The 24,349-nt window shown below is 58.7% G+C and overlaps 1 protein-coding gene across 3 annotated transcripts in view; it reads left to right on the top strand.

Annotated features, from left to right (window-relative positions):
* GNAO1 (G protein subunit alpha o1) overlaps positions 1 to 24,349 on the top strand; it is a 172,856-nt gene that overhangs the window by 131,124 nt on the left and 17,383 nt on the right. For 2 of the 3 annotated variants that reach the window (XM_053906124.1, XM_019455910.2), the window contains exons 4-6: positions 13,023 to 13,183; positions 18,511 to 18,639; positions 19,865 to 19,994. In XM_053906124.1, the coding sequence (XP_053762099.1) occupies positions 13,023 to 13,183; positions 18,511 to 18,639; positions 19,865 to 19,994 (420 nt within the window). Of the gene's footprint in view, positions 1 to 13,022; positions 13,184 to 18,510; positions 18,640 to 19,864; positions 19,995 to 23,956; positions 24,111 to 24,349 lie in introns of all 3 variants that reach the window. The other variant, XM_019455911.2, reaches the window with a different exon arrangement.

Raw genomic sequence — 24,349 nt, forward strand, 5'->3', positions numbered from 1 at the left:
CCATTGCATATTCTTTCCTGCTTTGTCGAAGATTAGTTGACCATAGACCTGTGGGAAGGACATTCTTAAATAAAAGTGGCATCTTCTGTGATTCGCCATGTGAATGCATGGTGGCAAAGAATGTAATGGCAGCTAGTGCCATTTGGTGTCCCTGCTTCCTGATAAGGAGCTAGCGGTCTTATCTCTTACTGCTTTTGCTGCATCAGTGCAAGCAGACAACACCGTTAGCAAGGCAAATAGCATCCTAGTATTATCATGAAAATAGTTTTGATCTTGTGGACCCACTGCAAGGGCCTCAGAGACCCCCATGGGTGCAGACCACCCTTGGGGAACCATTCCTGTACCCAACCCCTTCCTTATGCATTTAAGGACCCTCAGACCTTAAGAGGAGACGAGGCTTGCCCAGGGTCCCAGAGCTAGCTGGAGGCAGGGCCAAGTCTTCTGATGCCATGTCCCTGAGATCCTGGAAGCAGGGTGATCCACTCCTGGAAGCAGTATCTGATCACATTAGTGGATGGTGACAGTGAGGGGGCAAGGAGACAGGAAGGGGTGGTAATGCATAAGCCTGACTAGAGGCACCAGTCAGCCAAACCTGCCATCCTCCAGCCTTGCCCGTCTCCCCCCAAAACCGCTGCCATGTGTGTGGTGGCCCGACTTCCATCTTCCCTCTCCCATAATTGTGTTGCTAATATCTCCCGGCCCAGGCGGCTCTAATTAAACTATTCACCATCATCGCCTCGTCACTTCGTGTTCTGAAAAGATGAGGTTGGCCATTATCACTTTTTCTCTCCCTTTGACTGAGCTCTGTGTGGGTAATTTTATTCTGCCCTTGTTCATTTCTTAGAAATTTAGCCTCTCCATTTTTAGTTCTTTTCTCCTATCTTAGAACATTGTGCTCAGGAGAAAGGCGGCAGAGGGTGAGGGTATCACAGGTTTGGAAATTTCTGTCCCGTTCACCTTAAAGTTTATTTTTGACTGAACAGTGCCTGCTTGGTGGTTCAGCTGTCCCCCTGCACTCCTGCTAGGAGAGACTCCCAGGAGATACGGACTGGCAGGTCTGGACCCACCAAGGAGAGAAAGGCACTAATAGAAAATGGTGCCATGTAAGGCTGTCCCAAGGTGGGTAGTGACTGGAGCTTTGGACAAGCAGGAATCTCCACTTCATCCTCGGGGACCTGAGGTGGTCAGAGGCCTTGGTGACATAAACATACCATGGCTCCCCAAGGACCCAGGCGAGCCTCTATCCTGCCTCCCCCTGACTCTGCCAGTCGCCTGCATAACATACCCATCTGCACTCTGGCAGGCCTCCTCCACAGGCCCTCACCCCATTCTGCTTTGGCCTCAGCACTGCCCTGCCCAGAAGCTGTGGACCGACTCCTGCCCTTTACCCAGCCTGGCACTGGATGTCCTGCCGGGGTGGCCTTGGGAGATAGACAAAATGAAGCAGCTTCTTCTGAGCCTGGAAGAGTTGGGGTGAGGGGGGGGGGGGCTCATTGAAAGCCCAGGGAACAATGCTAATGCTCCCTGAGGAGGGGCTCCTTAAGGAGGGCCAGGAGCCAGGGAAGCACAGGGAGAGAGTGAGTACCCCAGGCCCCACACTCAGGGAACATCGGCATTTGCTCCATGGGACTCCGGCTATCAGAGCTGCCCCCACCGTGGGACCTAGGCACCTCTATGGAGGTACACACATTCACACTCAAACAGCTGCTCAGGACACAAGCCCCACCAAGATGGAGTCTGTGTGGAAGCCCTAAGGTGGCTGTTTCCAGCTTAATATCTAAGCATTATATGGACCTCCAAGCCCCACCATCATCTTCAGGCCCTGCAAATGGCTGAGGGGGCATCTGATGCCCTCTAGGACCCTTTGATTAGGATCTCTGCCCTTCCCCCTTTAATTCCCTGCCCAGAGAAGACCAGTCTCTGGACTGTGCCCTGCTTCTGGGCCTGGCTGACCCTCTGGCTCCCAGACATACCCCTCTCCCATCTCCCCACCCACACCAGTTTCGTCATAAGGCCCAGTCCTTACTCGGTGGCTGCCAGGAGGCACTCAGTTGATGTGTCTGATATCCCCACTGGGTTGCAGGCTTGGTCAGGGCAAGGTCTAGATCCTGCTATCTGATGTGTCCCCAGCACCCAGCCGTGGGCTCAGCATGGGAAGACGCTCGGCCAGCGTGTGGTGAAGAGACGCTCACTGGACTAGCACTGGCTCCTTCTGCTTAACTTGGGCCAGGGCCAGGGGTAGGAAACCATACCAGTTGCAGGGGTTGACAGACGGTTTCTGAGTGGAAACTTCTAGGCGTCAATGTTGGAACCGGTGAAGGGGTCTCAGAGGACTCAGGCCACTGTCACCCTCACGAGCCCGGGTTCTTGAAGATACATAGTAAGCCAGCAGGAAGAGCTGCCTCTAAATAATTGTAGGATTCAAAGGTTTTGAGGCTGGAAAGAGTATGATCCTTCAGAAAACTCAAGCCTTCTCCACCTTCACGGGAGGCAGCCTGGGCCCCAAACAGAGAAGGTTCTCAGCAGAGCTTAGGACAAATCTCTGAAGATTCTAGGCTCCTGACAAAGATGGGGGCCCTGGGCAGAGGGAGGAAGAGCCAAGGGGGCAGTTCTCCCCTGATGTATTTGGGGCACCATCTAACAGGCTGACGAGATTCAGGCAGTTCTTTTTTTTTTTTTTAATGTTTATTTATTTTTGAGAGAGAGAGTGTGTGTGCAGGTGGGTACAAGCAAGGGAGGGGCAGGGAGTGAGGGGGACAGAGGATCCAAAGCTGGCCCTGTACTGACAGTGTGGAGTCCAATTCAGGGCTCGAACTCAACAAACTGTTAGATCGTGACCTGAGCCGAAGTTGGATGCTTAACCAACTGAGCCACCCAGGCGCCCTAGCAGTATGTTCTTTTTATGCCAAACGTGGAAGTTCTAAAGACTGAGACTGCACTCATTAGTGGGTGTACAATGGATAAATGAGTGAATGGGTGGATGAACGGGTGGGTGGCTTGATAGATCAAGGAAGAGTGAAGGGAATGGGCACACCAGTGAGTAATTAAGGGACAGACAGGTGCTGTTGAAGGATAGAAGGGGGGCAAAGGGCCAGGTGGGTGGATGTGGACATGAGTGAATGGATGAACAAGGGTAGATGATGTAATGGATGGGTGGGTGTTTGAGTGGGTGGATGTATGATGGTTGATGGGTAGGCATCGCAGATAGGTAGTATAGGGATGGGTGGATGGATGCATGCATGCATGGGCAAATTTGAAAGGAGGCAAGATTGGAAACCATCAAATCCTTGGTTCTGCAAACCTTTCTGGGGAACCAGGAAAGTTCCCTTCCCAGGGGAATGACAGCATGCTGTGGGCACAGGCCTTACTAAGACCCATAAGCCCAAGTGAAGAAAGAGCCCCAAGGATGCCTGGCCCCAACCACTAAATGCCTGTAGTGCCCCAACTGTCACCACTAACAGAAACGCCCCGCATACGTCCAAGAGGCATCGTGGCACCGCTTCCCTCAGGGTCACAGCGAGGGAGCCATCTGCCAGGCCTGGGCCAGGGAAGCGGGCCCCTGCCGCAGGGGTGAGGGAGCGGCCCCTCTCGCCACCGCCATCCCCACTGGCCCAGGGCCCCGCTGCAGAGAGGGAGGGAGGGCTCCCCCCTGTGTGTGAGAGAGAGAGCACGACCGCCCAGCTGCCTCAGGTGCACGGGCCTGGGCGGGGTGGGCTGACAGTTGCTGAGTGTCCAGAATGCCCCCCCCACCGCCCACCACCCTCCGCCAGCTGGGATTGCAGTGTGGCCGCCAGGCCTCCAGCAGCTGGGGTCTCTGTGCCTCTTCCCCTTGAGGAACAGGGTGAGCAGCCCCAGGAAGACAGCGACGCCCACTGCTCCTGGCCCTGCCCTGCCTGGTCTTTTGAGCTCCCCTGTCCGCCCTGGTTCCTACTCCCATTGGCCTGTGTGCTCCTGCCCCCTGGCGGGAGTCAGGACAACTGCAGCGCACCAGGCGGGTCGGGATCAGGTGGAGGCTTTTCCCTGCGACTCAAGGAGTACTGCGTGTGTGTGCATGCACACGCATGTGCTCACACCTCGCTTGGCCTAGAAGATTGGAGATGGAGCAAAACTCTGAAAGATCCAAAGCAGCTCCTCAAATGGAAGGGGTTATTATTATAATTACTATGATTATTGTTATCAAGAGGATCATGCTTGCCTGAAAAGTCTTGTACAAAAGCAGGCTTATTTTATGGCAGCTTGTTGTTTGTGTCTGAGGGACTTCATCTTTGCTTACAATAACGAACATTTGCAGGGCTCTTTATGTTGCAAAGCTGTGTCATATCCTTAGCCTGGTTCATCTGCACAGACAGCCCTGGGAGGTGGGAACTAATCAGGGAACAGAGGCTCAGAGAGGTCCCGTTGGGCCGTCCAAGGTCGCAGGGCTAGAAAGCTGCAGAGCCAGGACGTGAACCTGGGTCGCCTCACTGAAAAGTCCTGTTCACTTCCCCACCACATCCTTTGCATCCCATCGCCTGTGAGGGTAGAGGCTTTTTATTGTACCGTAGCTCCAAGCCTTTTTGCGGCTGTTGATTGAACAGCGCGCACTGCCCTGAAGAGAAGGGAAAGGTTTTGAAGAACGAAGGATCAAATTAAAAGTGCAGTTAGCCGCCCCAGTTTCGGCTGATGAATGCACCTGAGCACTTCAAGCGCCTGGCAGTGTCTGGCAGGTGAATGGAAGTGTGTGGTGTGCGTTCAATGGCTCGGCTGGGCTGGCGCCAGCCTCCTGTGGTCAGCACTCACGGCCACCCCCCAGTGTGGCACAGCGCAGACATGCACCAGCCACATCTTGGCGGGGGTTGAGCGCGAGATGCGAGGGCAGGAGAAGTCAGTGCAGGGATCTGGCTTCCGGCCCGGCAGCTGGGAGCCCCAGGGGTGGGGGGGGGGGGGGCGAGTGGCAGGTGGAAAAGGCCCCGATGACCTTGGGAGCCCTCACCCCTCCTTGTAGTACCGGTTCCGGCTCCTGGAACCAGCTGGCTGATTGCAGATGGCTTTCTGGAAGTAGAGCCCCCCACTCCTGGACGCCAGTGTGCAGTCCCACTGATGGCAAGGACAGTGCCCGGATTGTCCCTTTGGGTCTCGGGTGCTGCCTCCCAAGCACATTCGTGGCCAGTCCCCAGCAGCACAGACCTTGTCGTGGGAGGCCTCTGGCCTGTATACCACAGTGAGGGACCCCTGTGTACTCTCAGTTGAGGGGCAGAGCCGCCCCAGCACCACCCTGGCACCCTGCTTGCTCCCCGGCAGTGGCCCGAGGCAGCCCGCCTCTGGGAAGCATCCTGTGCTGAGCTTCCCACCCCACCCGGCGATGGAGAAGTCTCCTGGGCCCTGTCTCCACATGCCCCCCCTCCCTGCCCACCCCTTTCTCCAGATGCTCACGGATGCGGTTTTCCAAGAGGGTTCTCCAGAGTTGTGGGCATCCCAGCGGTACCTCGCCTCCACCTAGAGCAGCTCCAGGCCATTTGTATGTCAGCATTATGAGCAAGACACCATGTTAATGCTGTTTTTAAATCACTGATGTGGTGGGGCGCCTGGGTGGCTCAGTCGCTTGAGCATCTAACTCTTGATCTCGGCTCAGGTCATGATCCCAGGGTCGTGGGATTGAGCCCCGTGTCCGGCTCCGCACTGAGAGTGGGGCCTGCTTGAGATTCTCTCTCTCTCTCTCTCTCTCTCTCTCTCTCTCTGTCTCTCTCCCTCCCTCTCTCCCTCTCCCTCTGCCCCTCTACCCGTCTACCCCACTCATGCCCTCTCTCTTAAAAACAAACAAAAAAAAGCATTGATGTAAAAAAGAGTCTCGCGGGTATCTTCTGCACAGCCTCTCCAGAGCCTCCTGACCCTGAGGTGCCCAGAATGGTACCTTACCCACATTCACATGCTGAACACACTATCTGGCCATGCCTCAGAATGTTCGACCCCATTACACACGACACACACACACACACACACACGTGGGCATCACAAGAGCAGGCAGGCTGGCCTCCTTGTCTCTCTGTGGCCCCCCAGCAGCTTGGGGGGGGGGGGGTAGGGCAGCGGCACCCCTCAGTTTCATCTCTGTGCTCGTGCCTTCCATTTGGTCACACAGCCCTGTGAAGAAAACAATGGTTCTGTAATGCCCATTTTTCAGGTGAGGGCTTTGAGCCTCAGAAAGATTAAAGCCCAGACGGGCTCCCAAGCCTGTGGCCGAGGCCCCCAGAAGGCTGCCTGGAGCAGGGCCGGGAGCCTGGGGAGGGAGGGGCCAGAGGGGACCCTCAGAGGGGTGGGTGGCATGAGAGCCGGGCACTGAGCCAGGGAGTCCTAGCAGGCAGAGAGTGGTGGGCGGGGGGGGGGGGGGGGAGGGGGGGGGTCGTTGTGGACACTCAGCAACTGTCAGCCCACCCCACCCAGGCCCGTGCACCTGAGGCAGCTGGGCGGTCATGGCCTCTCTCTCACACACAGGGGGGAGCCCTCCCTCCCTCTCTGCAGCGGGGCCCTGGGCCAGTGGGGGCAGCGGTGGCGAGAGGGGCCACTCCCTCATCCCTGCGGCAGGGGCCCGCTTCCCTGGCCCGGGCCTGGCAGATGGCTCCCTCGCTGTGACCCTGAGGGAAGCGGTGCCACGATGCCTCTTGGACGTATGCGAGGCGTTTCTGTTAGTGGTGACAGTTGGGGCACTACAGGCATTTAGTGGTCGGGGGCCAGGCGGGCTGGTGTGTGACCGAGCCGCACGGTGCAGGATGTCTTGCCTCGCACTCGGCTGTGCAGGGCGCTGTCAGACGTGCAGGTCCATGAACGGCCTAATTAAACTCCCTGCAGAGCCGTTCCCACAATCCCGCCAACCTGCCTCTAGTGTCCAGCATGCGGCCGGTGCCCACCTCACGCCTACAGCCACACACACAGGAAACCGAGGACAGTATGCAGGCACTGCACCCGGAGCGGGGTCCACGCCCTAAGAGGCGGGGGGGTCAGAGGAGCTGCGTGGGTCCCAGTAATGGGAGGTAGGCCTGACGGTCTCAGCAGACCAGGAGGTGGAATCGTCAGGACTATTTGGGGGTACAAATGCATAAGTAAAACAGACAAACAAAATACATCCTCGACAGGATTTGGAAAAAAAAGAAAAAAAACATCAAGAGATTGACTCAAGTAACTGGAAAGCCAGAGGTATATGTGACTGCAGGCACAGCTGGATCCAGGTGCCGACAGGTTATCGGGTCTCAGGGTGTCTCCCTCTCTCAGCTCTGCTTTCCTCAGTGATGGCTCCATAGTCAGGTGTCTCTTTCCTAAAAGTTCCTACAAATGTCCTGGGGCTGGTTGGGCCAGTGAGACTGATTGTCGTCTAATTGAACAAATATGGGTGCGTTGTCTACCCCAAACTATTCACTGAGACCAGCGGGATGACTGGCCGGGCCCCGACCATGTGTCCACTGCTGGAAGCAGGGGACAGAGTCAGCTCCACCCGAATTGCTCAGGCTGAGTCAGGGGACGGTCTCTCCTTCAGGGAGGCGGGGGCTCTAGGACCAGAAAACAAGGGGTGGAAGGCATCTCAGTAGAGAGGGCAGCTGTCCGGCAGAATGGGATTGAGGGAGGGGGCAGGGAGCTGCCACCTCCAGGCTGGCCACCGCCATCTCTCACGCTGCCTGGCGAGAGCACAGCACGTGCTTTCCACAGAAGTTAGCCTCAGCATTCTCCACTGAGTACAACTCTGTAGGTCCCACCTGGTGAGTCTGTCTTGAGGACCCGTGCGTGGTTTGTCATACTTCCTATTGCCTAGACAGCCGGGCATTCTGTGGCAAGAGGTGACAGCACCATGGGGACTATAGCAGAGGCAGAGGTGCTGGAAAACATTCCCGCTACTGGCCCAGGAGGAGACCTGGATGGGAAGGTCGGGCCCAGTGTGAGCACCATCCCCTGGGCCCCGGAAGACAGGCAGACAAAGGGACAAGGGCCTTCCCTGGCTCCGTTAATTGCTGTTAGGCTTGGCACCCACAGGGCTAGGCCCAGCCTCGCACCCTCCACAGTGCCCCAGAGCAAATTGGCAAGGTCCCTCCTCCCCTTCCAAGCCTGACCCTTCGTACCCTTCCTTCTTACCCATCTCCTTCCTTTTTGTTCAGGGGGCTGGGCTGGGATGAGCGAGTCCTCGGCTCGGGCCTCAGGTAAAGAGGCTGTTGACTAGAAGCCAGTAGAGAAGGTTGACCTTGGCTCCAAGCTGTCCTACTTACTAGCTGCATGGGCTCGGGCCCATTCCCTCACCTCAGAACCTCCGTCTCTCCATCTGTTAAATGGGGTGGCGACCTGCAGTTACTGTGATGATTAAATTAGCTATAAATATTGGTGAAATCAACAAGATGAGAAGAGTTGGGGAACTTAGAGAGGAGGGAGTGAGAAATTGGGGCTGTGCCCGATAAAATGCCAAGGGCCCGTTCGTTCCACAAATGTTGCTGAGCGCCAGCTCTGTACAAAGTACGGTGTGAGACCTGGGGTACTGTGAAAAATCAGGAAACCCCCTGCCCTGAGGAACAGGCACCTGTGACACCAGCTGTGACATGTGTGGTCGGTGCGCTGTGGGAATACACTCCGCCTGGGGGCATCGAGGAGGGCTTTCCTGAGGAAGTGACCTTTGAGATGGGAGGAGCCCAGGCACAGGTCCGTGAGGTGGGATGACCCCGGTTTACCTGAGCAGCAGAAAGAAGGGCTGTGTGTTTGGAGCCCCATGAGAGAGTCCCATGAAGGGTGGGAGGAGATTGGAACGCAGGGGTGGGTGGGGGCTTGGAAGCCAAGGTAATGAGTTTGGAATTTAGGCCTGATGAGAGCCCAGTGAAAGAGTCTCAACAGGGAGAGTTATTGTACTCATTCGGATTAGGTTTGATTCTGAATATCTGAGCCCTGGAAAATAATGATTTTAGTAATAAATTTATTTTATTTTTTTAATATATTTTTTAATGTTTATTTATCTTTGAGAGAGAGAGAGAGAGAGAGAGCAAACAGCGGAGGGGGAGAGAGAGAGGGAGACATAAAATCTGAAGCAGACTCCAGGCTCTGAGCTGTCAGCGCAGAGCCCAACGCGGAGGGTCCAACCCAACGAACTGTGAGATCATGACCTGAGCCGAAGTCGGATGCTTAACTGACCGAGCCACCCAGGCGCCTCAGTAATAAATTAATTTTAAATTAAAAAAGAAAATCCAGAAGGCATGGGGTGCCTACAGAGTTATCAAGGACCTAGGCTGTTTTCATATCGCTGTTCTACTATCCCTAGGGTATAGACTTTGTCTTCACGATCCAAGTTGGCTGCTAGAGCTCCAGCCATCACATCTAAGTTCCAGCTTCAGGAAGGAGGAAGTGAGAGAAAAGGGTACAACTTCCCTTTAAAAAGGACATCCTTGGGGGTGCCCCAGTGGCTCAGTCGGCTGAGCAACCGACTCTTGATTGGGTCCTGGGATCAAGCCTCATGTCAGGCTCTCTGCTGAGCATGGAGCCTACTTGGGATTCTGTCTGTCTCACCCTCTGTCCCTCATCCCTGTTCACTTGCTTTCTCTCTCTAAAATAATAAATACATACATACATACGTACACACATACAGAAATAGGGCACTCCCCTTTGGTTTATGTCTCATTGGGTAGAACTTGTCACTGGGTCACACCGAGCTGCCAGCGAAGTTAGGAAATGCAGACTTTTACTTGGATGTCAGTGCGTTCGGTTCTTTTTCTGAGGGGAGACTTTATGTCAGGAGGAAACTAACAGCCTCCTGCTGGCTGCCGTGTGAGGAACAGACCAGAGAGAGGAGAGGGAGGCAGGGAGTGCTTGGGAGGGGACTGAGGGCAGCTGGGAGGAGAAAGACGGTGCTTGCTGGGACCCAGGGAGGTACGGGTGCATGAGGAGACGGGGAGAAGTGGTCTGACTGAAAACAGCTCTGCCGGAAAAGCCGGCGGGACACGGGACGTGGAAGGGCAGCAGCGGAACCAAGCGTGACACCTAGGCTGAGTCTGAGGAGCTGGGCCAGTGGTGGGGCCAGACGCTGAGCTGGGGGGAGAAACAGCAAGGGCAGGTCGAGGGTGCTGCCAGCACAGGACCCCCCCCCCCCCCCACCGACCACCACCCCTCGGGGAGGAGATGGAACTGGGACGACGGCTCCAGACCCTGGGCTCTCCCCTGGAGAACCCCCAGCATGCCACCTGTTCCAGCCTTCCCCGAGCTGTGCCCTATGCTGCCAGACTCCAGGACACGGGTGGGGCAACCGAGGGTTCAGAGCGGTTTATAGACCACACCTCGCGGGGTGCAGCTCCAAGGCACTCAGATCAGAGGGTGTCTCTCACCCAGCAGAGTCTCGCCTGACCCCCCACCCCTCCCCCCCAACCCCATCCTGACTCCCTTCTCACAGATCGGGCAGAAACCACGAAGGTGAGGCCCACCAGAGGAAGCTGGGAGCACTCTGGCCAGGTTCCCCAGCCACATTCCACAAATAGGACAGACGGCACACGGGGAGCTGAGGGAGACCGAGATTTCCCAAGGTCACCAGGCACTCGGGAGCAGCATCAGCGTGTTGGCCCCTGATTCATAGGCCTCTTTTTAGCCCCAGGTGGAGGCAGCACCCCTGCTCACCCACCCTGCCTGAGTCACTGCCTGCCCGGGGTGCCCATCACCCAGGCGCCAGGGCCAGCTTTCCAGGTCGATGTCCCGGGGGAGGCTCAGATGCTGCAGAGATGCCTCTCCAACACAGTCCTGCCCCTCTTGGCGGGCAGCCCTCCTTGTCCGCCGTGGGTGACTCGGGAATCCTAAGCCTGGGGTCTTTGGGACGGGAACCCTAGGGAGCACTGTGGCCTGGCCTGGCCTGCTAGCCTGCAGGCCAACTGTAGCTTGCTTCCCAGGGTAGATGGCCGCCAGAACTTTCCCATCTACCTTCTGCAGTAGACGGGCCTCTGACACATAAATAGCTACCTCGCTACATAGCTCAGTTCTGGAAAGTCTCCACAGAAGGCTTTGGCCCCGCATACCTTTTGTGCAGAATCTTTTGTCAGCCACGCAGTGCCCAGGTGCTAACCTCATTTCCTTTGTGTCTCTCCCACCCCAAGGGACACCTGCAGATTTCCAGCAGTTTCCCTCACTTCTTGAACCACATGCCACGGATGAAGTAGTCTGTGTTTCCTCTAGCTCAGTCGGAGGACTGGGTGTTGAAAGGACTTGAGAGTAGAGTGACGGGCTAGTGATGATTACCATGCCCATGAATAGAAAACCCGACGCCAGAGAACCCAGGAGGTCAAGGATATGGCAGGCCTGGGGCACCCCACTCCCAACCCCCAGCAAGGGCTCAGCCTTACCATGGGCTCCAGCCCGTGCACGCTGAAACTGGGGGAAAAGCAGCTGGAAGAGGGGTCCCAGGGGTGCTGACACATACAGCGGGGCCCACTCTGCCCTGCACCCACTCAGCTCCCTGGATCTGCCCCTGTCAGTGCTCTACGTCTTGTCTGGGGCCTGGGATGTATGAGGGGCCAGGCTGCGGAGAGGATGAGGGGGCCTGAACACCATGGCTTCCTGCTTCTTTCTGGTAGCCTCATGCTTAGGGGCTTCTCCGCGAGTGGGACACGGGTCTTGGTGACACCACTGACTCTGGGGGCGCAGCCCCTTAGGCTCGCCCTACCGAAAAATCCCAAGGAAAGAACACAGCCGGCCCAGAGCAGGGCCTGTGCCTGCCAGCCCCCGTTCACCCGTTCACCCGCTCCTGGCCTCAGCTTCCCACACCTGCCTTCCTGGGCCCATGACCTGCCCGGGAAGCTGGCCTGGGCCCCGAGGGACTGTGGGCTTCTGAACACGAGGGGTCCAGCGTGCGGCCACGCCCACTCCTCGCCTGGCCCTGCACTCCCAGCCACACCTCTCTCCCCACCGCCGGAATGCCTCCCAGCACTAGGCCGTTACAGCACCTACGAAGAGCCAGGGACCGGGGGCAGGCGGCAGCCACGGGGCAGAGTTGTTCTTCAGAGCCCTCTGGGGTATCGCGGGCCAGAGGGGCCACACGGTGTCTGTCTCCCGCTGTTGGGTCAGGAAAGTGATCCGAGCAAGGCTCTGTCGCAGACCTTTCTGGTTAATGCCTGTCACCCTTGGTGTGCCCCCTGCGCCAGGCACCGACTGCCATCAGAGGTGCCACGGTCAGTCAGCAGCTGCTCTCGGCACATGTGGGTCTCCTCACGGAGGCTGGCCTTGGGGTCGGACACTCCTGATCTTGAGTCCCAGCTCTGGCACTTTCCTCTTGTGAGCATAGGCGAGTGCCTTCCCCTGTCTGGCCCTCAGTTTCCTGACCTATACAATGGGAGTAGTAACACCGTGACTAGTTATTGCCACACAATAGTACTAACAAACTTTCCCTAACTCAGTCACTTACAATGGCAATTCTTTCCCTTCATGAGGCGGGGCTTCCGCTGGGGATCAGAGACCCCAGGGCGGCTCAGCTGTGCTCCGCGCGTCCCTGATCCTCTTCCTGGAGTGACCAGGAGAGCCTGGGCGGAGGCCCAGCGGGACAGGTGGGACCACGCAAGGCCTCTGAAGGGCTGGACCCTGTCCCACAGCCACTCACAGTCAGGCACAGAGGAAATCCGCTCTACCTCCAGGGGGCAGGGACCGCAGAGACACAGGCAAAGGGCATGCACATGGGCAGGGGTGAAGACCCAGGCCCTTTAACGCGGTCTCCCGCCGCTCCTTCGTGAGGTGCTTGTGAAATTCTGAGCAGAGAGGGAGTGTGCCCTGTAGCGTCCTTTGTAAACTGTTAAGTGCTACATGTGTGCACGAGGTACTGGAGATGGTGAGGTGCTGGGACTTCTCCAAGAGCCTCCGACTCTCCGGAGAGGCCTCCGGAGGTCTCCCCCCAGCCCCAGGGGCCTCGGACACAGGACTGTGTCCAGATTGTGCCTGGTGGCTCACGTCTCCTGAGCGGGCTGAGGGCTGAGCCGCTGTCCCGGGGCCCCGGCAGGTGCCCGGCCGGGGCTCTGGCCCCACCGAAGCCTCAGAGCCACCACCATCTCCCCTCACAGGCCGACGCCAAGATGGTGTGTGATGTGGTGAGTCGGATGGAAGACACCGAGCCCTTCTCCGCAGAACTGCTCTCGGCCATGATGCGGCTCTGGGGTGACTCAGGAATCCAGGAATGCTTCAACAGGTCTCGGGAGTATCAGCTCAACGATTCCGCCAAATAGTGAGTGTCTCGGGCCTGGGGAGGCCGCCAGCGGGGCGCCGATGTGAGCGTGGAAGGGGACGGGGACGGCGGCCAGGGGGGGTCCGTGGCTGAGGTCAGAAGTGCCGTGAGACGTTCTGTCTCGGGTGTCAGGAGAGGCGTCAGGAAGGAGTGGGAAAGGGCTTCTCCCACCCCCTGGATGAGGACGAGGCCAGGGAGGTGGAGGACACAAGAGACCGCTAACCGCAGGGGCTCCCAGAGGGCGGGGCTTGGCACTCCAGAAGGAAGGTCTTTAGGAGAACGACCATTTTTCCCCCCTGGAGAAGCCCGGACCCCATAAGTACAAATCGAGAGCCATGGAGGCAGAAAATAATTTACGTGATGGCGTTTTGTTTCATTTGAGGCAAACTTTCCATTCCTCTATCTTTAAAATTAAAAATAAGGAAATAATGGAAGACATCCTTTGATAGTGTGTTAGAGAAGAGAAGAGAGAAGGAAAGGGAAGGAGAGGGAGGAGGCTCAGTGACAGCCAGAGAGCGCTGGAAGGGGAAGACAGGAGAGGCCGAGAAAGTGGCCTGCAGGGTTGGTGGGGTGGGGATGGGGGGTCTCTTCCTGTGAGAGCAGCTTTGTCACTTCAGGCTTCCCTGGGGTTACATGCCCTTGTTCCCTAGATTGGAGGCTCCACACCCCTGGGAATGGTCCACACTGGTTGGGAACATGTCTTCTGTCCTGGAGATGTTGGGACGACACCCCACTTTTGCAGCCTTGTGCCCAGGTTGTCAGTGGGAGCCCCTGGGCTTAAACCCACGATCTTAGGCCGTGTGCGCTCCGACACTGAACTGATTCAGCCATCCTCACCCCTGCTGCTCTTCCAGGACCACTCTGCCCCCAGGAGACCTTTGGCAATGTCTGGGGACAGTCTTGATTGTTCTGACTAGGGTGGTGTTCCTGGCATCTAGTGGGCAGAGGCCAGGGATGCCGCTGAACATCCTATGGTGCACAAGACAGACCTCCATAGCAAGGAATTATCTGGCCCCAAATGTCAATAGTGCTGAGACTGAGAAACCCTGCTACATAGCAGAAGCTGGGGCCCAGAAAATGGCAGCTGCTGATGGACATTGGGCCGTATCTGTTGGCCCAACTAGGGACTTGAGTAAGGCCAAAGCATCTCCCATTTCTGCACACTTAGACTGTCTACTGGGTAAGTGCTAGGCCCCGTGAGCCCCAGGTGGTAGGGACCCAGGCCCCAGGCCCGGATGAACCCCCAGGGACACATCGGTGGGCCAGGGTGCGAGCCCAGGGGTTTGTGTCCACACTCAGGTCACTCCTCCAATAGATCTGGGTCTTCCTCCTAAGACGTTCCAGTGGGGAGAGAGTCCTGCTTCCTTCTCCCCTTCCCTGCCCCTGCTGGGCCCAAGTCCAGGGACTTCCCATCCCCCACTCCCCTTGATGCCCTCAATTGTGCTCTCCACTTAAGTTGTTGTCCATTGAATTGTAACATGAATTCATTGCAAAAAAAAAAAAAAAAATGTTTAACAGTATAGAGAGGTATAAAAGTAATAGTAAATTCTCCCAAGCCTGTCCCCCTCCAACTTTTAACTATTTCCATTTCTTTGTCCCAGTGTTGTCCAGGAAAACCTGACCCTCCAACCTGCCTGTCTTCCATGTCTCTTCCCTGCTTCCAGTGTTTTGCTAGTTAGGGCATTATTTGTGGATCTTCTGGTGGTTACTTTCATTACTTTAAATAAGAAACTTGAGTCAGTATTTGTCAACTCCCCAAGTCAGCTGAGGAAATCAGCCTTCTCTCTGCGTGTTTGTCTCTGGAACAGGGTCCCAGGGCAGGCAAGGGCAGGGACCCACAGCAGTCAGGTTCAGAAGGGCTTAAACACTTCCTGGTCCAGGGTGTGGCTTTGCTGTTGTGGTTTTAGCAGCCAGATCTCCTCTTCTGACTGAATCCTGGGTGCGACATATGAAAACAGTTAACAGTGGGTTTGTTGTGACTGAGGGAGAGGGAGCCCCACTGGGCCATCTCAGGGCACAATTCCAGGGGGATGGTGTGAGTGGCTCCCCAAGGCCCAGAGCCTGTCACTAGGTCCCCAGCCCGGTCACCTCACTTGCAGGTGAGGATACCAGAGCTGGTGCGGCCAGGCTCCTGTGCAGGCTCTCACTGTCTCCCTGCACCCAGGCCTCTGTGAACAGAGCAGACTCTCCCTTTGCGCCTCTGACCGATCCTGAGACAGGCCCCAGAAGCCCAGAAATCTGAGCACCCGTCCAAGCAGGGGCTGTACAAGCCAGTTCCATGGTTTGGTTAGGACTGTTTTTTCTCCTGCCTCTCTCGGGAGCCCACCCCTCAGGCTGTGCTCCCACACCCCTGCTAAGACTGCTCGGGCTCTTGACTGCCTCCTGGAGCCCACTCCTCACGGTGCCCCCAGGGAGGGGGTGGTGCCTCAGGCTTCCTTGCCTGCCACCCTTTCTCTGTCACCTCCCCGCCCTCCGCCTGTGCCCTCACTGGAGTCCTTGAACCTCTTCCAGTCTATGCAGAGTGCCTGGGTGATCTCCAGCCTCGTCGCCCTGAATTCCTCACACACCCGGACAGATCTCATTTATGTCACCAGCCCAGCCCTCCCTCCCGAGTTCAGCCTACTCGGTGTCCATTTGGACACCTCAGCACATCTCAAATTCATACGTGCCCACTGACTCCTGGCTCCCAACCACCCCAGACCTGCTCTGCCTCTGTTCTTCCTCCCACCGAGTGCAGCTTTGTCACACCGCGAGGAGGCGGCTTTTATGGGCTCTGCGTCCCACACCCCACCCTCCCCCAGGCCCCTGCATAGCTGCCACTGTGGTGTGACCTGCCACAGCCTCTCTCCCCTGCACGGCTTCAACAACCTCCCGACAGGTGTCCCTACTCCTCCCTCCCGATCTGCTCTCCTTACAGCACCAGAGCCATTATTCCAACACTCTGCATCAGAACCTTCCAGAGGCTTCCTGTCCTACTCAGAGTGAAAGCCGAGGTGCCTAGAATCACTTCACGGGGCTACCAGCCGTGCCCCACCCTTGCCTCCGTCACCCCACTCCAGTCCCACAGCCCTTCTCCTGCCACACCTCCGACCTCCCCACCCCAGTCCCGTGTCTGCCTCCCAGGCTCCTCCTCCACCGCAGGACGGCCTCTGCACAAGCCGGCTCCCTCAGTCTCCACTCCAGTGTCATCCTGCCTTCTCCAGCCACCCTCTGTCTGATAGCAGCCCTCCACAGACCTCCTCCTTACCAGCATTCTGAGTCTTTCCTCCTGATATGCTCTGTACCTTACTTAGCTGTTAATTATCTCACATGCGCGCGCACACACACGTAGGCTCCAGGAAGGCAGGACTGTGTTGTCTTGCTTGTGGTCTCCTCCCAGCACCCGGGACAATGGGTAGGTGGAGTATACAGCAGGCCTCTCCCTTGGCCATCTCCCTGGGCGAGGCTCGGCCAGCACAGAGACGGAGGGCCAGATTTTCTGTCTAAAGGAGGTTTCCCGGCTGGGGCGGGGGGGGGGGCAAGACTAGAGGCTCGCAGCCCTGGTGTCCAGCTGGAGACAACAGACAACAGAACGAGGGTCATTTCAAAACCAGCGTGGCTCCTGAGCAGAGGCCAGGGGAGTGGGGGGAGGGCCATGCCCAGAGGATTGGGAAGGGCTGGGACGAGCTCCTCCAGGCTGAGCCCAGAGCCCAGACGCCCCCATGGGCCCGGCGAGGATACGATGAGGCAGCCAGAGCCTCCAGGTCTGCTCTGCGGCCGCTGCTCCCCTCCGTCCACAGAGGAGAGGAGGCCTGGAGGCCTGTTTAAGAGCACAGTATCTGGGGTCAGGCACACCCGGGCTCAAAGCCTAGCAGTGTCTCCTTTTTGCAGCGTGACTTCAAGCTTATGCCTCCTCTGCCTAGGAACCCAGCATTCGGTTTTATTTCCTTAGGGAAAATCCTCACAAGGATTTGAGGCAGGCCTGGATTATTGGTTTACCAGTAGAAACCCTCATTGGTGAAGCCGCCCCACCCTGCAACCCCATGAACGTCCTCAAGCCAAGGAGCTGGTCCCCACGTGTCCCAGGGCTGGTGCTAATGAAGCACAGCCCCTTCCACTGGCAACCCGGGACCTCACGTCGTCCTGTGGCTTGGACCCTCGGGGCTCCTCCCCTGTGGGCTGTGTGTGCTTCTCCCCCAGCACAAGGGGTGGATGGCCCAGCCAGCCTTGTGGGTCACTGAATGGCCTTCAGGCCTGGCTCACCTCCCTCATTCCTGGTTTTCCAGCTCCCACCCCAACTTTGGGTTCAGGCCTGACCCATACAGACCCCAAAGCCCTTCTGGGTACTCGGCCTGGGCGGGTAAAATGCAAAGGCCTGGTCTGTCTCCAGAGCGAGTGGTGATAGAAAAGAGAGCCCCGATGCCAAAGACGCGGCCCGCAAGGCCCAGCACCCTGCCCAGCTGTGTGACCTCTGAGCCTCCCTTCCAAGAGCACCAATGGGAAGGTGCGGCAGATGCCCCGGTAGACTCTGAGCAAGGCTGGAAAGGTGGGCGGATGCCCAGAGGGCCTTCCGGAAGCACTCTAGAGTACTGTTAAGAGGTGGACCCGGCGCTAGATGTCTGCCTTCGAGCCCGGGCGCACGGCTGGGCAAGGTACTTGGCTTTGTTGACCGTTGGTTTTCTAATCGATAAAGTGGTACATTGAACTCAGGAAAACTAAGGATGAAACCCGATCACAATGTAAAGAGTCGAACGTAACTATTGGCCACTATTATTTTAAGAGGAAGACATGACAAAACAGCACTACAAACGGTCTCATGTAAGAGTTTGAGCTTCTCTAGGGGCGCCTGGGTGGCTCGGTCGGTTAATCGTCCAACTTCGGCTCAGGTCATGATCTCACGGTCCGTGAGTTCTAGCCCCGCGTCGGGCTCTGTGCTGACAGCTCGGAACCTGGAGCCTGTTTCAGATTCTGTGTCTCCCTCTCTCTCTGCCCCTCCCCTGTTCATGCTCTGTCTGTCTCTGTCTCAAAAATAAATAAACGTTAAAAAAAAATTAAAAAAAAAAAAAAAAGAAAAAGAGTTTGAGCTTCTCTAAATGCATCTGGAACTACACACACAGCCCTTGACTCAGTGAGAGGCTCTTTGAGAATGTGAGGCCAGGACTTAAGTAAGCTTCCCCTCCTCCGTGGGCACCTCCCACTCTCTGCCCCCAACACCAGCCCCTGGATGGCGGGGGGGGGGGGGGGGGGGGGGGGGGGGGCACGCCATCGCTTCCATGGTTGGCCCCCAGGGGGCGCTGGCCAGGGCCGGGCTGGCTTGTTCCAGGGCCCCTGTGTGTTGCCATCCCCAGCTACCTGGACAGCCTGGATCGGATCGGGGCCGCCGACTACCAACCCACCGAGCAGGATATCCTCCGAACCAGGGTCAAAACCACTGGCATCGTGGAAACCCACTTCACATTCAAGAACCTCCACTTCAGGTGAGGCCCGGGGAGCCTCCCGAACCCTGGCGAGGACACCGGGACAGATGGGAGCCACCAGCCTCTCCGCCTTGTCTTGTCTGGAACACCCAGTTATCGCCCCGCCTCGGGGGGCTTTGCAGTTGGGACAGACAGTAGATATGAGAAGGGACCTGTCTGTGTGTCTGTTTTCTACCAAGTTCGGGGCCTAGGATGAACAGGGAGGCTTCCTGGAAGAGGCAGCGTTCTAGAGTGAGTCTCCAAGGAACAGAGGATTTGAGTAGACAAAGGGCGGTAGTCTTGTGCCTGGGTGACTTCTGAGGAGGGGGTAGCCCCTCAAAGGCCTCCCTGTGAGGAGTGGGAGGGAATGACGGGTAAGTGTAAGAAAATCTATGAGACCCGATGACCCAGATTACCTCAGAGCTAGAAGGCGCTCATAGATCAGCTGACCCACTGTCTCCGAGTACATGTGGGGGACACCGAGGCCTGAGAGCAAGGCTGTCCCCAAGCACAAAACACAACTCAAGTCCAGGAGCCCAGAGCACCTCAGAACAGAGGCCTGAGGCATGAGGCTGGACTTCTTGGGCCCTCCCGGAGAGTCGTGTCCCCACCTGGGGTCACCTCCATGCACTGAGGCCTGGAAGTCCCTGTCTTGCCCCCACCTACCTTCCAGATGTGGTTTCTGGGTGTCGGTGGAGCAGAGGGAGAAGCCAGGAGGGGGAGCGGCAGGCAGCCATCTGCCAGGGAGGGGTGGCACAGAGCAGAGATGAGGCCGTGTCCGTGGACACATCCGGGTCAGACCCCGGCCCTACCGTGCCAGCTCTTGCCGGGGCCGCGGGCACTTAACCCCTTGTGGCCTTCCTTTCCCTCCACAAAACAGGTGACAGTCCCCCCCTGCCCGACTCCCCCCGGGCTGGTTTGGAGTGTGCCCAGACCACAGACGTGAGCAGACACACTCGGAAGGCCAGGAACAGGATGTGCACGTTGCCCTGAGAGGAGGGCCCCGCAGAGACCTTTACTGGGGGCGGCTGAGGCGTAGCCCTCGGTACGGTTCTCGAGGTGCGAGGGCAGGCGCTTGAGTCCCAGCATGTGAGCACAGCCCAGGCACGGGACCGACGGCCACGGTCTGCCCGTCAGCACCTGAAGTGGGGTTTCTCGGCAGGCTCAGGGCTTGACCAGGCCTCCCCACACCTGCCTGGGCCCCACCGCCCACCACTCCCAGACAGCTTCCCTGTCTCCCCACCAGGCTGTTCGACGTCGGGGGCCAGCGATCTGAACGCAAGAAGTGGATCCACTGCTTCGAGGACGTCACAGCCATTATCTTCTGTGTCGCGCTCAGCGGCTATGACCAGGTGCTCCATGAAGACGAGACCACGGTGAGTGGCCCCGGGCCCGCCCGACCTGTGGAGGCACCGAGGGGCCCAGTCGCACTCTGCCGCGGGGTGAGCCCCAGGGGCACTGGGGCAGGGCCCGCCGCTCCCTCTCCCGACTGTGCGGCCGGGCAGACGCCCCGTGACGCCAGCGCAGGAGGGGCGGCCGCAGCCCGCCCCAGCTCAGGGGCCGCGTGCAGATTGATGACCAACATCTCTGCAGCCTCTGGGACTCAGGCACTTAGTGCCTCTTCAGTGAACACGGCAGAGTCACAGAGGCCATCAGGTCAGAACAAAATTAAGCAAATCCTAAAAGAAATCAAGGTTGCAGTCGAGCAAGAGCGTAGGTATGACAGAAATAGCTGCTCTTTGCCCCGACATCCTGCCCCACGCGCTGGCCGGGCCGCTGCCAAGAGAGGTGCGGGGCTGGCAGGGGGAGGGCAGGGCATGCGGCACGGTGGTCAGCGCCCCTCCGCTGGAGGACGCCAGCCCCGGTCCCCGCCTGTGTCACCCGTGCGTCACCCTCAGTCTGGGGCCTCGGAGGACACCAGGCTGGCTTCAAAAGGAGGCCCTCACCTGGAGACGGAGACGGGTGCTGCCTGATCTGGGCCTGCTCCTGGTTCGCTGCCCAATTCAGGCTGCACCCCCGCCCCCCGCCCCATCTCGGTTACTATTATCTGTCAAAGTGGGTTAACGACAGTACCTACGTTGGGGGCCGTTGGCGAGAGAACGAGAGCGCGTGTGAAATACTTGGAACCGTTTCTGGCAGAGCAGCATTGAGCTTGGTGGTTGTATTGTCCCTGGGACTGTCCACCAAGCAGCGGGCCCGTCTGCAGAGCCCGCAAGGGAAGCCGGGTGTTGTCGTGATGCACCCGCAGGGCCCCCAGACACCAGCCCGCAGCACCTCGCGGAGGTCACGGGGTCCTGGCTGTGGGGTCGCTCCCTCGGCATGAGCCAGCTCCTGCTGCGGGCGGCGCGCACAGACCCGGAGCCCCGAGCCTCTCAAAGTCGGCGCTGAGAGTTTGAGGCCGTTTGTCATCATGGTAGGGCCTTGAGCGAGTTTGTCTCCTCTCTGGGTCTGTTTCCTCCTCAGTCCTGGCCTGCTGGCCCCACACGGCGCGGCGACGCAGATCCGGTGGGCTGTGGGCGGTGGGGAGGGATGGGCACAGCAGTGAGGCTTTCGGCAGACTGGGGCTGGAGCCGTCGGCGGGGTGGGTGGGTGATCTGCGTGCCGGTGTGTCCACCTCGTCCTTCCTTGCTCAGGGCCAGCTGCGCCCCTGAGTTGGGTTTTGGCAAAGCCCCCGAAGCCCTGGCTCGTCCAGGGGCAAGGCTCCTGGGGCCTCGGCTGTGAGCTTTTTCTGGTAACGCTGTCGTTCTCAGGGGCTTCGGCGGGCTGTGGCCCCTCAGATCACTGGAGCTGGGGGTGGGGTGGACGCACACCCTGGGCTTTGCTTGGACCCGGACTCGCTGGCCACCCCACAGCCTGGGGTCGGTTCGTGGCCGGCCCCACAGTGAGTCCCTGCGCAGGGGACGGTCCCTGCACATCTCTTGCTGTTCCGCCGGCCAACTCTGTGCTTTTGGAGCTGCCAGGCCACCCACGTGGTCGGGGCTCCACTCGCCTTGTCCTTCCTCCCTCCAATACCCGGGAGTAAGAAGCAGGGCTGCACAGTGAACCTGACGCTAACCCAGCCACGGGTTTCAAAGAAAGCAGAGAGCTGGGGCGGGGGCAGAGGGGCCCCTCTCTCCTGCAGCCTGCCCTCTCAGGGCTGCCCGCAGCTTAAACCCGAGTCCCGGGCTCGACAGCCACAGGGCCGGACTCTCATTCGCCTCTGGAGCGTCAGGCAGAAGCAAAGGGTCCGACAGCTACAGGGCCCCAAGCTCCTTGGCCCCTGGGCTGCCAGTGAACGAGGGGCCGGGCAGCCGTGGGCACTGTGCTCGGTACCCTCCCCGTCTGCCCACCTGGTCCGGCCCTGCTACCGAGTGGAGCGCACCCCCTGGGGAGCTCTCCCCATAGGCGCCTGCGCCTTCCTTCCCTTCTTGCCTTTACTGTCCCTCTCCCAACCTCCCTCCTCTCTCCTCCTGCCCCATTTCCCCTGCCCTTCTTCATAAGCGCCGAGGCCCAGGACCGTGGGGAAACCAAGGCCAGGAACGGGCCTTCGCTGGGGCCCTTTCCTCCCCAAAGCAGGCTGCCCCTACCTCCTGGGCAGAGCAGCAGCCCCTGCAGGAACGGGCTTCTCAACATGACAACAGCTCACCAGGCGGCTCGTTGCCGTAGGGGCAGCAAGAACGATACCTACCTACCGTTGCTCTAGAGCTAAGCAAAAGTCTGTGCGTCCGGGACTCGGCAGCATCGGGCAGTAGAGGAGCCAGATGGGCGTGGCCCGGGGCCTGGCCCCGCCTCTGCCACTGGGCGAGTGCGAGCCGCCTCTCCACTTCCTCCTTCGTAAAGTGGCCGTGGTGGCAGAGCGGCCTGGCGGGCAGCCGTGACACCCGCCGCACACGGAGCCAGAACGACACCCGCACTCAGGACTCTGCGCGCAGTAGATGACCGTTGTCGGGACTCTGGCCAAGCGTGTGGCCGAAGGACAAGCTGGAGGACACGGACGCTCGGCCCCCGGGAGGCAAAAGCTAGGCCCTGCTGGCCAGTCCTTGGTCCTCAGACTTCCTCTGGGGTCAGCCTGCGCGTCCCCGCCCCCCCCACCCCCCGGCCTGGGGCAGAAGTTGGGACTGTCAGGACAGCTGTCTGGAGGTGGCTCCTAGAGGCTGGCCAGGAGCCGGGGGGCTGGAGGCTGCCCACCTGCCAGCGGGCCTCCCTGTCCACTACACTCCAGCACCCCAAGGGTTACATCCTGGCCTCCTACCTCAGGCCTGTGGCTCCAGCGGCCTTGGGCCTCAGCCTGCCGCCATTTCTTCACTGTCACCACCGTCACCACTGCCTGCAGGGCCTTAACTTGCCAAACCAAGGCCAAAACCATGAGCAGATTCTGAGAGACCCTCCAAGTTGGGCAGGTATGAAGCGCCTCCCTCCAAGCGAAATCATCAGCTAAGAGTTGAAAGCACCAGGTTGTCAGGGCGCCGCTGGGTGACTTTGCTGTGAATGCCCTCCCTGCCCACCCTCGCCTTCCATCTCCAGTCCTCGGGCACTGTGGCGGGCACCGTGGCCTAGGCCAGCCTGCGTAGGGGCCTCTGGATGGGCTGGCCTTGACCTCCTGGCCCCGGGACTGGTTGAACCAATATTTCCATTTTTCTCTCTTTCTCTCCTGTGTTCCGCTGGGTTTTTAATCTTCCTTTCTGTTTTAATCTGTTTTGCTGGGTTTCTTCTTGGGGTTCTTCTGGCCGCTCTACTGAGAAACCAGCCCCAACAACGAGCTCCCCCAGAGCCGCCCCTGGCCCAGCCACGGCCCAGCCAACCAACCCGATCCCCCAACCGCACCAAGGCCACAGCAAGATCACCCCCTAGACGCTGTCCCCCTGGTGGCTGCTTCCAACTCTGGATTAATTCGAGGATCTCTCAGTCCTCGGTTAATGTTTCCCAACGGAATGCGTGCACCCTCCCACCCCCGCGGGTGAAACCGAATGGGATCCCAGTAGAGAAGTCTGCATGGCCCCTGGTTCCGTGTAGACGTGTTGGATGGCAGTGCTGTCCCTGCGTGCATGGTGCATGTCCTGTCCGCAAGCCGGAGACCCTGCAGGGCCTTCTCTGCCCCCTCCAGGGCAGACCTCCTCCGGGGGTGGGGGGGCAGCATTCTCCATCCTGCCCGCCCTGCTCTGCCCCAGCCTGTCTGCGTGTGGAATGAAGTAGGGACCGTGTCCCGTTTGTCCTGTGGGTCCCCCTGTCTCTGTCCCTCGGTGGTACGTTCAGCCACGCTGGTGGGCCTTTCCTTTGCTTGTTCCGCTGTGTCGGTGGCCGCGGTGAGTCAGGGCCCCAGGCACCGCCAGCCCTCACTTGCCTCTCCGCTCTGTTGCAGAACCGCATGCACGAGTCCCTGAAGCTTTTCGACAGCATCTGTAACAACAAATGGTTCACAGACACGTCCATCATCTTGTTTCTTAACAAGAAGGACATATTTGAAGAGAAGATCAAGAAGTCCCCGCTAACCATCTGCTTCCCTGAATACACAGGTAGAGCCCCCCTGCCCCGCAGGGACAGCAGGGACAACACAGCGGGCTTCTGGCCACACTAATGCCGGAGGGGGCGGCGCCTCCCGCCCCCGCCAAGTCCAGTCCACCTCTCCCGTGCTCTGAGGATGCCCCAGACCCTGGGAGGAAGAACCCAGCCCAAAACAGAAGACGGGCCTCCAGGCCCCCGGAATGTGCCGTAGTGAGGCGGGCCGGGCAGCCCGCCGGGACCTCCTGGTCGG

Source organism: Panthera pardus, unplaced genomic scaffold (assembly GCF_024362965.1).
Source record: "Panthera pardus isolate Hobbes unplaced genomic scaffold, ASM2436296v1 HiC_scaffold_18, whole genome shotgun sequence".
In the NCBI taxonomy this organism is placed as follows: domain Eukaryota; kingdom Metazoa; phylum Chordata; class Mammalia; order Carnivora; family Felidae; genus Panthera; species Panthera pardus.